The sequence below is a fragment of the Chaetodon auriga genome, chromosome 10, assembly GCF_051107435.1.
Source record: "Chaetodon auriga isolate fChaAug3 chromosome 10, fChaAug3.hap1, whole genome shotgun sequence".
In the NCBI taxonomy this organism is placed as follows: Eukaryota; Metazoa; Chordata; class Actinopteri; order Chaetodontiformes; family Chaetodontidae; genus Chaetodon; species Chaetodon auriga.
In genome coordinates, this window is record NC_135083.1 from 6,214,574 (window position 1) to 6,229,014 (window position 14,441).

Sequence of the window (14,441 nt, forward strand, 5' to 3'; positions counted from 1 at the left end):
TTCTACTGTTAGGGCTTGTATTGTTTACTGATCTTCTCTGTAGCTCACAGTGGCTGTCTCCTCATAAACTATTAAATCATGAAATAAACTCTTAAACACATCGAATGCTCTATCAGCAGCCTCAGTAACACGACCTGCATTCGACAGGAGCGACAGTGTTGTACGCTGCAGTGAGTGAAAGAATGCATGTCAACCCTGTTCAAAACACATCCGAGCAGGCCTGAATCGTCAGCTGACTCAAAAATGTCATGTCTTCAAGTAAACAAGACAACAGGCTTTTTGAGGAGAAGGTGTTTCCCCCAGTGTCAAACAGACGAGTCATAATAACATTGAGTGAATATGCTCAAGATCAGCAATCGCATGTGTTTGCCGTGTTTCACAGTTTTTGTGTAATTTGTGGCTCAAAGAAAAAGAGGCTGTGGTACCATCTTCAAGGATTAAAGGTTTCACTCTGATCAAAACCTTTATTTTTCCTCTTGCTGCCGCATACGTGTAAAAATAGAGGCTCCTATCTCTGATTGATTTTTGATCATCTGTGTCTAAAGGCTTACTGCACTGAATATTGCACCATGGAACAGGAACACAGAGAGAGGCCTTTTTGTTCGACAAAAGCAAATGTTTGCATGACAAAGGATGATTAGACTGCAAGGCAGGAGTGCTTGAGAACTGGAGGCCATTCAAGTACCTTTCCAAGGGCAGTGGCAAAACAAACAGGAGATCTGGGGCAACCAGAGGGCTCTTCATTGCCCACTCAGTCAGTCCACCTTGCATATTTACTTTGACATTCACATTCACGCTGGCGAGCCATCCATGGAGAAGAATAGGGCGGGAAGGCACAGGGTGAGCTGCAGTTAATTATCTAACGCTCATGAGGCTACCGATTGTTCACTCGTTTTTACTACAGAACAACAGAGGGGATTTTTGTTATAGTCTTGTGCTTTGTAAGTCTCAGCGGCCCCATGCATCCAGATCAGCCTGCTCTGAACTGATGTGTTGCTGCAGTCATGTCAGTTTTACTGCCGCTTTATGCCTCTTGACAACAAAATATGTAGTTTTGATCACAACAACACCAACAAGGGAGCAAAAACTGGGTCACTGTGGCACAATATGGTTATGAGGATATTGATAATATGACCTGACAGTGACAGAGTATCGTAGCTAGTAAACAGTCCTTATAGGTCACAGTGAGTCACTAACCTATGTCAACACTTCCCGAAGAGCAGCTACAGTGAAAAGCCCTCCAGCGGTTTACTGATGAAAATCTTTTCACGTGGAGCAGCTGAACGGTTTGCTTTAACTCTGTATTAACGCAGTAATGGACTTCAGTACAGCTAAGTGACTAAACATAAAAACGGATAAAAAATGAACATAAAATAAGATGGAGAATAAAACCAACTTGTTATGATAGTAAAAGTAAGATAAGATGAGGATGAAAATAAAAATAAAGACGCATAAAACATGCATAAAACCAAAAAACAGATTACAAAGAAGGCATAAAATCAAGTAAAATACAACAATAATACGCTGGTTTTCTTGGGGTCCAACCATTAACATAAGAAAACAACATTAAAATGATGCTAAACTGATGATGAAATCAAATGAGGATCACAAAATAACACTAATCATGATGCTGTCGACAGAAAACATGTCATGTGTTTGTCCGCGGGGTGGATGTGATGGATATCACCGTCTAATAGCAGTCAGCATAGCTGTGGTACCACTATGTGTGTGTGTGTGTGTGTATGTGTTTTCATATACACTGTATCCTACTGTACTGCAGCTAAATGAGGACATTCAACCACTTGACGCTCATTCCTCTGTCAATAGGCTCATTGAGTCCACGCTGGGCTGAGATACAGTCCACAGATCGGGTCACGTTCAGTATTGTTTGACGCTGTTTCGTATCACCACCCTGAACCTTACAGCGTATAAGACATCGTTCAACGTTGCTTTAGGCCTTGTCTGTCTCTCTCTCTGCATCTGTTTTTGACAGTATCCAGGTCCCATCCTGAAGCAGAGTGAATGGAGAACTGCAGAGTCAGATAATAGAGTACGTGTTTGCTGTCCGTAGGTGTTATTGTGAGAAAGAGCTCATTCAGAATTGACTGAATAGGCTCACGTACTGTATTCATCCAGGCATCCACCTCTTTTCTGTCGGCCTGTTGGACGCTCCACAACTTAGGTCCAGACTGAAATATCTCAACAGTGACTGGATGCATAGCCATGAAATTTTGTACACACGTTCACGTCCCCGCAGGATGAATTGTAATTTCTCTGATGATCCCTTAACTCTTCATCCAGCGCCATCATCACGTCGAAACTGCAGTTTGTTGTTTGTCTAATGCTTAAGTTCATGACAAAAACCTGCAAAATATCAGCTTCAGTTATCCTGTGCTTTCTGTTCAGTGCTAATAGCAAATTTTAGCATGCTAAACGTTGTCACTGAGAACATGTTAGCATGCTAACATTAGCATCTACATTGTAGATTAATGCTAAAGACATTAAAACTATGGAATTACACATATCAGAGAATGTTATTAGTGCAAAGCTGCCATCAAGGCATTTATCTTCAATATTAATCTACAGTTTAGAAAATGATATGAATAAATAAAAATGATTGGAGGAGAATGTGTGTCCAAAAGCACTCATGTGTCAGTGCAGCCTCACAGAAGAACACTTACTCCGGTTGAACCCAAGTGGGGCTTTAATGCTATAATGATGGTACATAATGGTTATTTTCCTAATTTACAACAACAGCATGTGTGTGAGACTGAAAACAAGAGTGCTTTCTTTATTGGGTGGATCACAGGTGGCTACGTGACCTCGTCACCCATGTTTTAATTGAGGCCAAAACTGGACACCGATGAAGGACGTAAGTCAGCATGCTCTGCGCTCGTGCTGGGTGAACTGGGTGTAACGCTGACCCTCACTCCACCAGAATTTATTGTAGCTGAAGGGAGGAGGAATAATTTCTCGGTTCAGTTTGGTTTACTGGGATCATGTTCACAGCATCAGTGAATATAAATGGCTCCTGTTTAAAATGTGTGATAATATGCAAACTAACAATGATATTGTCCTGTGATATTGTAACTCAGGTGTAGTCCCACACCTTTTTTAAATAATTTAGTTACAGATGTGTTTGTCTTCATCTGGATTATCCTACATTTAACGAGCTTCTTATGTTTCAGATGCTGAATTAGCACTGCAGGAACATGTTAGCGCAGCAGATTGGTGACTGAACAACAAACTTGTTTGCTTTAAGCTGGATTTCCTGCGGGCCGGACTCCTCAGCCCTGTCTGGTGACCTACTTGCTGCGGGCGCTGTTGCTTACTTGACATATATACAACAGAGGAGCGCTTTAAAAGTTTAGCGGCGAAGAAATTAGGAAATTACGAGTCGTGCTTAAAGTCAGATTAAGTTGAATGGGCTAATTGTCACGGCTGCCGACGCGGTGATGGCCAGTGGTTTCCAGGAGCCGCCTTGAGCCTCCTTATGCCTCGCTGATGTTTGTTTCCATGTGACCAGCCGGTGGTTGATACCTAAGAGTGTAGAAGTGGTGTTTGCTGTGTTCCTAAATTGCGCTGGTTCATCGAGTCTTTTCTGAAGATAAAAACTAGGCTACGCACTGTTTTCGCTGCAAGATTTGAATGTGCAAACATGACTCACAGCCCACAGATGCATTAGCACAGGCAAATTTGCTCTAGCCTACTTTTGTCCACTCCAGCCATTGTTCTCTCAGACAGGGACAGAATATTCTTTGTCTTGCTGATAAGGCTGAGGGTTTTCCACGTCAAGCTGTTTGCCGCTGACCTGCTCAGTCCAGGTATGCTTTGCTTTCGTGGTGGCATGTCTGTCTTGTGTCGCTCAGACGGCAGTTTGGCTTCTTTTTGATGGGAAAAGTGGGAATTGAATAACTGTTGGGTGTAATAATAAGTAATGATACTTAAATTTTGATTAGAGGCACCGTTTTCATACTTCAAATGAGAGGCACTTCATGAAGCGCTCAGATAGATAGCTGGATCTTGATTTATAGGAATTAAGACAAGCAGCTTTTCCTGCAGATTCCACAGTATATTCATATTTCTTGTCCCCTGTCTGAAAACAGCCTTGTTCAGTGTCCTCAGACAGCTTACACAGCCCTTCTTTAGCTTGTAGCAAGATGTCAGACAAGTGCATGCGTATGTAGGTTTTAGCAGCTTAGCACAAGAAAGGAGACGAGCGTGTTCATGTCATCATCCTAACATATCTTTGACAAATTTATCTCTTATCCGTCTGAGCACGCTGATGGGCCTCGGCTCTTTGGTGTCATGTTCTGTTTCTTACCTCAGGGTTCATTTTCCTGCGCGTTTCCTCGATTGGCTTTAGTGTTTCAGTTCAGCGCCTTTATCCAATAATCTAGACACACCCTGGTTGATTTCATTTGATGGGAATTCCATGAAACCTGAGAATGGGTGAGCAGCACAGGATGAGGTTTAGAAAATGTTATTCATTGTGATGCAATGGGAAAACAGCTTTTCCCCTCCTCACACTCAGCTTCACGCGAGCAGAGTCGACAGAAAGTATTTTGGCTCCCTCCCAAGGACCAGTGTGCATTCCACTTAAGGTGGAGTTCGGATTTATCTGCACACACATGTCTGTCAGGCTCAGAGAAATCAACACTGGTGGTAGATTTGAGATAGAGCAGCAGCTCAAAGTCCATCTCGGCGACACTGTATGTCACACAGAGGCCTCGGATCGAAAACGATGAGCAATCTTCTGCGCTGAAGGGAATCACACGACGGCCTACTGTAACAACAAAAGTGTGTTGATTGGTGACTTCTCAGTACAGTGAACAAACAAACCCCCCAGGCCCTGTTTCCTCTCACAGCACAGTTTTCTGAGAAGGAGGAAGTTCGAAGCTTTCATTTATCTTCTGAGAATTTCTCACAAAAAAGAAGAAGTACGACCCTTTTCACTCCTGGTCCTAGCTTTTTGGGGGATTTCTCGTAATGATAATAAAAAAAGAGGCTTTAACTTATATGAATGAGAACAGGATCTCCTTCTGTGGGCTGACTCATGGGACTTCCTTTTTAGCCATCATGCTATGACTCAAGGGTCAGTCATATATGTACACATATATACACATACCTAGTCACGACATTCGGTACAGATGTCCACAGTGTCCAGAGGAGGAATCCTAATGGCTGTGGTGATCCGCTGATCTTCCCTCAAACACCACCAGAAGGTCAAAGGTCTCACTTATCCTGTGAAAAATCTCAGCAGCCATCAGACTGACTGGCTGAGTGGAGTCATTCATGGTTTTCTACGTGTTGTGCCATCATCAGCTCAAAATTTCAATTTGTCCAATACTTTGGTTTATGACTGAATCGCTGCCAAACCCATTAGCATCAGCATGTTAACACAGTAAACTAACCTGTTAAACATCAGCATGTTAATGTCACTGTTAGCATGTTAGCATGCTGACATTAGCAATCAGCTCAGAGCAGCACAGCGCATCCTCACAGAGCCTCTGGCATGCCTGCAGACTCTTAGTCTGCTTTTTACTCATATTTCTGATACAGCAAGAGTCACTTCTCTTTCCAGAACTGGTTGTTTTATCCCTCGGGTGCTGCTGTGTCATGCAATATAATCATATCCAGGGGAAGATGAGTAAGAAGTCTGAACTATGGTGGCTCTACTGGGAGACACAGGGTGGACAGCAGTCAGCAGCTTTGGCTTGAAGGGTGAAGCCAGACATACAGTCATTGGAGACGGGTCCAACACCAAGGGGACAAACTGCGTCAATTCAACTTTACAGCTGCGGGATTATTTCTGTTATCTGTTACCTTTGTGCTGTTTGGTTGCATATCGTCCTGAGAATTTCTGAGGGGTCAGTGTACGACAGCACAAGCAGCTGCAGGAGCCCAGAGAGACACACTACACGTTCCCTTTTCCCCGTGTCACCATCACCAGTTATCACAAGAGACAGGCCTGCAGACATGAGTCACTCACTGGGCAACAGTTATCAGTATCACATATCCACTTTGTTGATGCCAGAGAAGTCAAGAGCTGCATCCCAAGAGAAGCTGAGCCGTGTGTTTATGACGGTGATATTTTCCAATTAGAGGCAGAGAAAAAGCATTTGATCCTCTCTGCGTGTCGGCTTGCCTTGTGGATATCATGATGAATGTCTTTCTGGTTGATGGGCAGAGGGAAGGACACAGTTTGTCATGATTTCCACCTGTCAGACGTGAGGTTGTTGCTTGTCCTGCACACACACACAGTGCCACCTACTGGCAGAAAGAGCACTCTGCATTCTCATCTGAGGTGTTAGCACACCGAAGCATCTGGTGCTCGCTGATTACTGCTTAAACTCGTTTATCTAGAGTGACTTCAGGATGGATGATAGTTTATTCTTGACTGTTAGAGAGTAATGAGCCTCAAAGTGTTGGATTCAAACCAGGACAAGATTCATTTTGTCTCAGGAAACACAGGGCTGGTAATCCTCCTTTCTTCGCTGGAAACGCGACCTCAACAGATGGCAGGAGTTATTTCAGGGTGGCGCAGCCCACTGCGTAACCAGCCTCCCTCAGTTCAGTGGACTTTCTGTAATGTGATGGGCCATTATCCCTCTGCACACTTTCCCTCTCCACACTTGGATCAGTTTGGGAAAACTTGCAGACAAGTGTGGAAACTATTTGTGAGTGCAGGGTTCAGTCACTCTGAATGTTGAATTGGTGACTTGCTAAGCAGGTTTTTGACAATTTTCGCTGTTTCTGACACAAATTAACACCAGTCAAAGACAATCGGCGAAATATGTTTCAACTTGATAAGAAATATTTCATGAGTGCTGTTTATAATAGCTGTGCCTTTATGTTTTTGTTTTTTTTTTTAGAGTGGACAAGACATTCTCCAAGGCCAGAAGCATATGGTAAGTTCCTCCTCTGTCTTTATTTTTGTCAGGACAACACAATTCTGAAAGCTTGCAGCTCTCTGGAACAGTGCTCAGTGTCACTTCCTCAGATTGACCTTGTAAGCTTTAAATGTGTGCATCGGTCTGCTGAGTTGATGGAAGTATGATGAATGAGCAGGAGAGGAAAGGTAGAGCAGATGGGCAGCAGTGGGGAAACAGATACCCAGTCCGTGCTGCCATCTCTGCAGTGCTGGCGAAGGTTGGAGTGCTGCTGTGAGTGGCACGTGGAGGCAGGCAGGGAGCTGAGCATGCACACCTCTTGCCACTGCAGATAGACCACTCCGTTCCTGCACGCCTTAGGTGTGGTGGCACGAGTGTCTAGCCCTCAACCCCCTCTGTCTGACTGCAGCAGGTTAAACCGCCTCGCCGCAGTGTCATCACGCCTTCTGGAATTCAGATACGGCAGGATCTCTCTTACCGGCTCGGCCTGCATTACTCAGCAGTGGTTTGGCTTGTTTGCAGAGACTGCAGCCATCGGGATACCACTGCATCACTAGAGAACAACTGCAGCTCACGCTGAGGAAGATGAGGAGAGAAACTGCAGCAAAATAGAGATGAAGAGGAGAATCTAAAAGAGGATGCAAAACAGCACAGGAGATGAAAAAGAACTGTGGGTGTGAAGAGGAGGAAGAAGGACAAAGGAAGTGAGTGGATGTGGTGACATGACAGGAAGAGGAAGAAGAGGTCTGGAAAGCAAAATGCATTTGGAGTTCAACATTTGGTCCTCTCAGCTATGTTTGTCAGAGTCATGCTCTTCTTCAGAGCGAGGAGGAATTCAACAAACACTGCTTAATGAATTTGGAGTTTTCTTCCCGCTGTGCTAATAGATCTTGAATTATATTACATAGTCATCAGTGTTCGTTCCCAGCAGGACAGAACAATTTCCAACAGCAATACCTGTGGCATCACGAAGCGTCAGTAAAAGTGGCATCAGATATTTCAGCTGCTTTTAGAGAGTATTCTTCACTTTGCTAAGCCTGCGGACAAAAGTTAGATTTTAAAAGAAAAGCAGAGACGTCAAAGAAAGCCTCTGAAAAACCGGGAGAGCCGAAGCCAAAACCTTCCCTCGGGTTCTGTGCGTTGGACAGGATGTGACTGGAAATTAGAACAGCGAAATCGTCCGACGGCAAAACTGTAACGGCACAACCCAGAAAAATGCCGTGCTCACCCTTCCGAATTGGGAGGCCAAAAAAATTCTGGTGAGTCTCTTTTCAACCTGCCTGAAGATTGTTTTGATGATAACCGCATGGCTCTGCAATCAAACTGTGCATTAGCATTCAATTTACCTCCCGTCATGCATGCGCTCCTCCAGAATTGCCCCAAATCAACACTGTATTTGTGTACTTACAGATGACTATCATGCTGATCAACCCATTCCCCTCTACCTGTCCTGACTCCAATAGGAACAAACACATATGCATCCGAAATTGTCGGCCTCCCCACCCCCAGCCTCTTAGACCTCGACAGCAAAGCCCTTACATGCAGGGCACACAGCATAGCACATGACCTCAGACACGCCCTCAGCCCATTCTTCACTGCTTCCATCAGGTCGTAGATGCAGATCCCTGACCTGGAAACGGCCTCGCTTTGGCAGGAGTTTCATCCCTTTCATCATTCAGATATCAAGACTTTCTTCTGCTCTCATGTCTTCACACTGTTCCAACGGCTCCGAGCGTAAAGCTTAAAGACGCCTCTCCAAGGGTTTTTGTCCTGCACTTCGTAACAACTAAAGAGGAGCTGAGGGGCCGTCCTGGTTCACAGAGCGGAAGCATGTCAGACGAGTGGGCTCGAGCGAGACTCTCTAAACTACAAGAACCAAAATTTCCCTTTTATCATGTATTTCCACTTTCTCACACGTAATGTCGCCTCCCACTCTCTCCCCGGTCGTAAGTTCACTGTGTGTGTCCGCGATGAAATCTAATCTGCAGCGTGTATTTAATGTCCGGAATTGTTCAGTTTTGATCCTTCCACTCTCGTTGTTGATTGAATGTTAAATGACCATCTTCCATCTGGTCATTGTGGGTCATACGCAACAAACAGATGATCTTCAAGCCCCGTCCCCGCTCTCTCCAGGGGAGGCCTGTAATTGGTTGTAATCCTGTCTTGCTAAGCTCCCCTGATGGGAGGAAATGGGAGAGGAGGGTTACTGTGGATAATGGCTATACTGAGATGTTGTGTAAGAGCCTCTCTCTTTGTGTCTCTCCCACACACACACATCCAGACGCCTCGCTGTCCCTGGAGCGCGATGCATTATTGTGGCAGGTTGTCCCATCTATGACTTCCGGCCCAGACTTTAATCCTGCTGTCTTATCCATGCTTCAGCTCACCTGAGGACAGGTCTGCACTTTTGAACCACCTTTGAGTGCTACTTTTGCTAACCAGGAAGAATTCAGGTTAGACGTTAAAGAATCTGATATCAGCCTTTGCTTTGAATGCTGCATCAAAAAAAAAAAAACGAAGAATCTTTTCTTTTTTTCCAAATCTTGCAGCAAAGCCTCTGCACCCAGAAGTGTGTTTTTCATCTTGGATGTTTGAGCTTCACTGTGCACAGTACGTTTGTGCAGGGTTTGGCACTACAAGGCTGAAGGAGGAAAGTTAATCTGGGCTCACCTTAAATCTGAATGTAGCACGCGCCCGGATGAGGTGATTTTGTGACATTGCAACTAGAAAGCTCCAGTGCACATCCACTGAGAGTGGGCCTTAAATAGGAGTAGGAGTAGGAGATCTTGTGTCTAGTCGTTAAAATTTTGAAATGAAAAAGATTTGCATATTCATAGATTCTTGATATTGAAGTCTGTGTCATTTTATGACTTTTTTCAAACCGAGTAATCAATCTTTTTTGTGGGAAAACCACATCAGTTATTTATTAGTGTATGTTTTGAAGCATGTCTGGACGGGATCTTTAAATTTGAGCAGAGCAGCACAGCAGCGTCTGATTGGTTGTGGTTGCACTGACCTCTGCCCTCTAGTGGTAAAAGGTTGACATGCACAGCGCAGGTGCATTAAAGTAAAATAATAATAATAATTGGTCCTCAAGTTGTATAAACTGTCAGACTCAGAATCTTCAGAGACTTTTCCTCATGTGGCATCTTTGCAGGGACAAAGTGAGTTTTTTTTTTATTTTTTTAAGGGATCAAATATCTATTGTTTTGTGTAATGGCGCTCCAGAAACCGGTTATTTTAATGCTGCTCAGTGACCTCGCTATTTTTTCCAGACCGTGTGATGCCATTCGTCGTTCTATTTTTATGATGCTCTCTAAATTCTGGGCCCATTTGATCCTTTGTGTAATGCTTGTGCCCATGAACACCTACGAGGTGTCGCTGTAAACACTCCTCTGTTTGTGTTCGCTGATTTCCCGTGAGATGTCACTCCGCATCATCCTCTGTGTGTCGACTCCGCACGCGCGTTCACCGCCGTGCCGCCAAGCCGAGCCGGGTGTCAGTTTGCTTGTGCACGCTCATCTGTGCATGTCAAGCTGAGTTGTCTGGAGGAGCGGACATAGTGGGAGAGCAAACTGTCAAGCCTGATCAGACTAGACTGTCTCTCTGTGAGTCTCCTGCTGTCTGACCAAATATAGCACCAAAGTGACAAGCTCGCCCAGGGTTCTACCCGTCTCAATAATCCAAATCCGAGCATGTCATCCACCATTCAGCACCAGCACAAGATGTCTTAAAAAAAAACACAAAGCTCGGATGACGGCAGGCTGCTGAAGGTTGAGGCGAGTGCCAGGCAACTTTGACAGGACATTTCCCTTTTACTTGATCTGATTCTTGGAGCTTTTCGGTGGCAAAGTTGCTCTGCCAGCTTTTTTAAAGTTCGCTTCTTCGCCTTCAGACGGCTGCGGTGTAATCAGAAGACAAGGCCTCAGGTATTAAAGAGGCAGCCATGTCCTTTATTCCTTGTGTTTGTGGATGGGTATATCCCCGGGTGTACATTTGGGGATTTGTACATCCCTTGCGGAGCCTGTTTATTGACACCTGTCATGCTGAGGATGATGCGGTGAGCCAGAGGGAGGAAGAGGATTTTCTTTTCCCCACTCTCCTCCTGGTGTGTCTCTCCCATGGGAGAGGAAATCTTTGCATGATTAAAATCTTGTCTTGATTGAGCAGCGAGATGTACGCCTCACAGATGAAGTTTAATGTCACTGAATGCTCTATAAGCGCTAACATCCAACACAAAAGAGCACAAAACGATCCCGCAGTGACTCTGCGGCGTCCGCATAAGTGTGATTTCCCCAGGGGGTGTGTTTCCAAGGAAATCTGGACAGTGACATTGTGAGAGATAAGCAAGCTGGAAAGAGGGACCTCTTGGTGGAGCGAACATGCTTTATTCAAGGACACCTGCCGTACCTGGCCTTTTAATGCATACTGAACATGGCCAGCTGTCAGGGGAGACGTGGGCTCAAGAGAACCCATCAAAGAGTCTCCTCACGAATCCCATTCTATCGATGCTTTATTATTTATCATTCCTCTTTATTGTGTTTTTCTAGTCTTGCCATTAAAAGTGTAGAGCAGCATAAAACATGTGCTCCTACCTTCATTTAAAAACAGTTGTGTTCTAGTCAATTGATAAGAGATACTGAATAGAATTTCCATATCCGGCTGTGTGTATGAAATAACCCGTCGAGGTTCGGTTCCCAGGGGAACGAGCAGCTTCTCACACTTATCTGCTTTTTGAATTTTGTCCAATATTTGCTTTTGTCTGATTGTGGCACCAGAAACTTTTATAGCTGTAGGACAAAAGGGCCTGGAAGGTTTCCCGTTCTCCAAAACAGATTGGGAAAAATCACAGATTAGGTTTTTGTTACTTCCTTCTCACACTCAAGATTAGATACCAGGATACAGTAAAGCAGACTCGGAAGGTTATGCAGTAGATTTATGTTCCTGAACTTCCACTAAAAACATTTTTGAGTGGAAATCAGTTCATTTATCTGGAAAGATTGCCTTTGAGGCTCAAAATGCAGCCACGTACACACCAGGCAAGTAAGTGATACAAGCACTGCTGAGGGTTGTGGTTTCACACCAGAGCCAATCATCCTCCCATTCGTTTGAGTACTTCAGGTCAGTCTGAGGGGGCACCTTGAAAACAGGCCAATTCCACAGTCTATTTGTCGTAATTCACTGCACATGTGCCGCTCATATCTCTGGCTGTTGGAGGACTGACGGCAGGCAAGGGAGCAGGTGTCGCTACTTCATGACAAATTTGAAAAAATCTTAGAGGGAGGTCAGTTCCTAATATCTGAGCTCTTCAGTGTCATCGCCGTAATATATGCTGACACGGTGGAAATGAGATCCGCCAGCAGCGCAGCTGGATGTGTTGATGTCTGACCTCTGGAGTAAATTTTCACACACATTATAAACGGCTTACTGTTAAATAACTTGTGTTGCGAGGTTGTCGAGAGTGCTTATACTTTAATTGAGGTCAAACCTCTGGTTCAGTTTGTGGATGCTCACAAGGAGGCGAGGTCGTATTACTCAGGAACCATGAGAAATGTCCATTTAGACATATTCCAGTCCTGCATTTAAAGATTTAAAGCCACACACACTTGGTCCACCTCTTTGGTCCAGTCTGAAATATCTTTTAAAAATTGATTTTTATGCCACTTTTAGCGAAATATCTCAGCAGATATGGGATGGATTGCTGTGAAATTTGGCACATTCATTCATGGTGCCCGGAGGATGAACTCCAGTGATTTTGGTGATTCTCTGACTTTTACTCTTGCGCAAACAGCCTGTTGGCATTTTCTTTTTTTGTGAATTATCTCACACAGAGTCTGTATGGATGGCTATGAAATTTGGTACAGATAGTCATGTCCCATCAGGATGAATAAGTAACCTTGTTCATCCCTTAACTTTTCATCTAGTGCCGCCATCAGGCCAAGATTTTGTTTGTTCTGATGACTGAATTCTTTGATTTATCGCCACATTCCTGCAAAACTAATGAAATTCCCATCAGCCTCAGCTGTACTTTGTGCTTAGTGCCAAAAGCTAAAGGCTAGCAAGCAAAACCAAGACATGACCTGCTAAACATCGGCTAACATTTAGCCTCAGCACCGCTGTGCCAAGTACAGCCTCACAGAGCTGCTAGCATGGCTTTATAAACTCAATGTCAACTCTGTGTACTTGTGAAATAGTTAAAACTGCAGTGGTTACACAATATGAGCACATGAGTAATTTTATTTTTAATATGCAAAGAAAAACATGGTTTAAACGCTCTGGGCTGATATAACTAGCATGGACATTGTTTACTGTTTACTTTGTGTGTCTGTGGTCACTACATGAGCCAACTGGGCTCATTAAACAGGAGAGAAAACAAGGTCATAGCTAATATCACCAGGAACATGCTTACCTCTCATATCTGCTGTAAACCCCCCTAATGTAGCTCAATTGCGCAGTTCAAAATAAGACACTAAAAAAACAGAAAGTGCTGCGTGATTATGAAACCAGTCACAATCACAGTCACAGTGGGGTTCAGGTGTGCTGCAGAGAAATCGTGGTGGGGATGTAAAGTTTGTGCAAAAGTTAGGAGTCTGCACTCCTACTTTGCCTTGCAAACAAACCACGGGCTTGATTAAACACAGCCAATTTGTTTAAGAGTGACTGGAGGCAAGATTTGAACAAATCTAAAAGCAGCAGGAGGGCCGTCAGACCTTCTGCAGTCAACGTTTTGATTGACATGGGTCTTCACTCAGATACAAAATATTTCTATGACTTACTTTTGTCTGAGCAGGGATGCAGCCGAAAGCGAGTACAGTGGACTCTGCTTGCATCATGCGCTCACGTACACTAAATTAATGTACGTTTAATAGCACATAAATTCAGTTCTGATTTTCAGCCGGCTCTCGCGGCTCAGTGATGCTCGCAGGTCCCGGCTCCCCTTCCTCCCCCTCCTCCCCTCTGAGGTCGATCACCACTAATTAAATCTCAACCTGTGAGAGACACTCAATGCTTATGCATAAATAACCATTCATCCATATTTCAGAACAGCAGCCATCTTTCCTGCTGGAGACCACTAACATGTTGCTGGTGTATAGTGTGTCTGCGACTGGAGCTCCAAACCTTTGACTGTCCTTTGGGGCTGCTGGCTGGCCACACACAGCCTCCTATAGACTCATACTCTTCCCTGCTCGCTGGCCTTATTTTGCATAACAACATGAGTTTGAATCAGAAGAAGGACTTTTATTTGTGTGAATTTGAATAGATTAATGAAACTTGATGAACAATGAACACAGAGTCGCTGACTCTTGATCTGTCTTCTTCTAATCCTTTGGGAATTAAAGGATCCGGCTAGCTTTAGCCATTATCTGAGCTGGTGTCTTGCATTATTACCTAACTCGTCTTGGTTGAGACATAGTTGGAAACAAAAAAAAAAAAGAAAAATGTGAAAGTGAGGGAGGCAGTGAGAGGGGACGGGGAAATTTCAGGACAGCAATTCTCAGGGGATAAGGGGTGGGGGCAGGAGAGGGGAGTGACCACAGGCCATTTCAC

At 44.3% G+C, this 14,441-nt stretch overlaps 1 protein-coding gene across 15 annotated transcripts in view; it reads left to right on the forward strand.

Moving 5' to 3' along the window:
* rap1gapa (RAP1 GTPase activating protein a) overlaps window positions 1-14,441 on the forward strand; it is a 54,267-nt gene that overhangs the window by 15,373 nt on the left and 24,453 nt on the right. For 13 of the 15 annotated variants that reach the window (XM_076741772.1, XM_076741767.1, XM_076741761.1 and 10 more), the window contains exon 2: window positions 6,876-6,911. Coding sequence is in view for 14 of the 15 variants with exons in the window: in XM_076741767.1 (XP_076597882.1) it covers window positions 6,876-6,911 (36 nt within the window). In the remaining variant the exon portion in view is untranslated. Of the gene's footprint in view, window positions 1-6,875; window positions 6,912-7,226; window positions 8,153-14,441 lie in introns of those variants that run through there. The other 2 variants (XM_076741768.1, XM_076741756.1) reach the window with 2 other exon arrangements.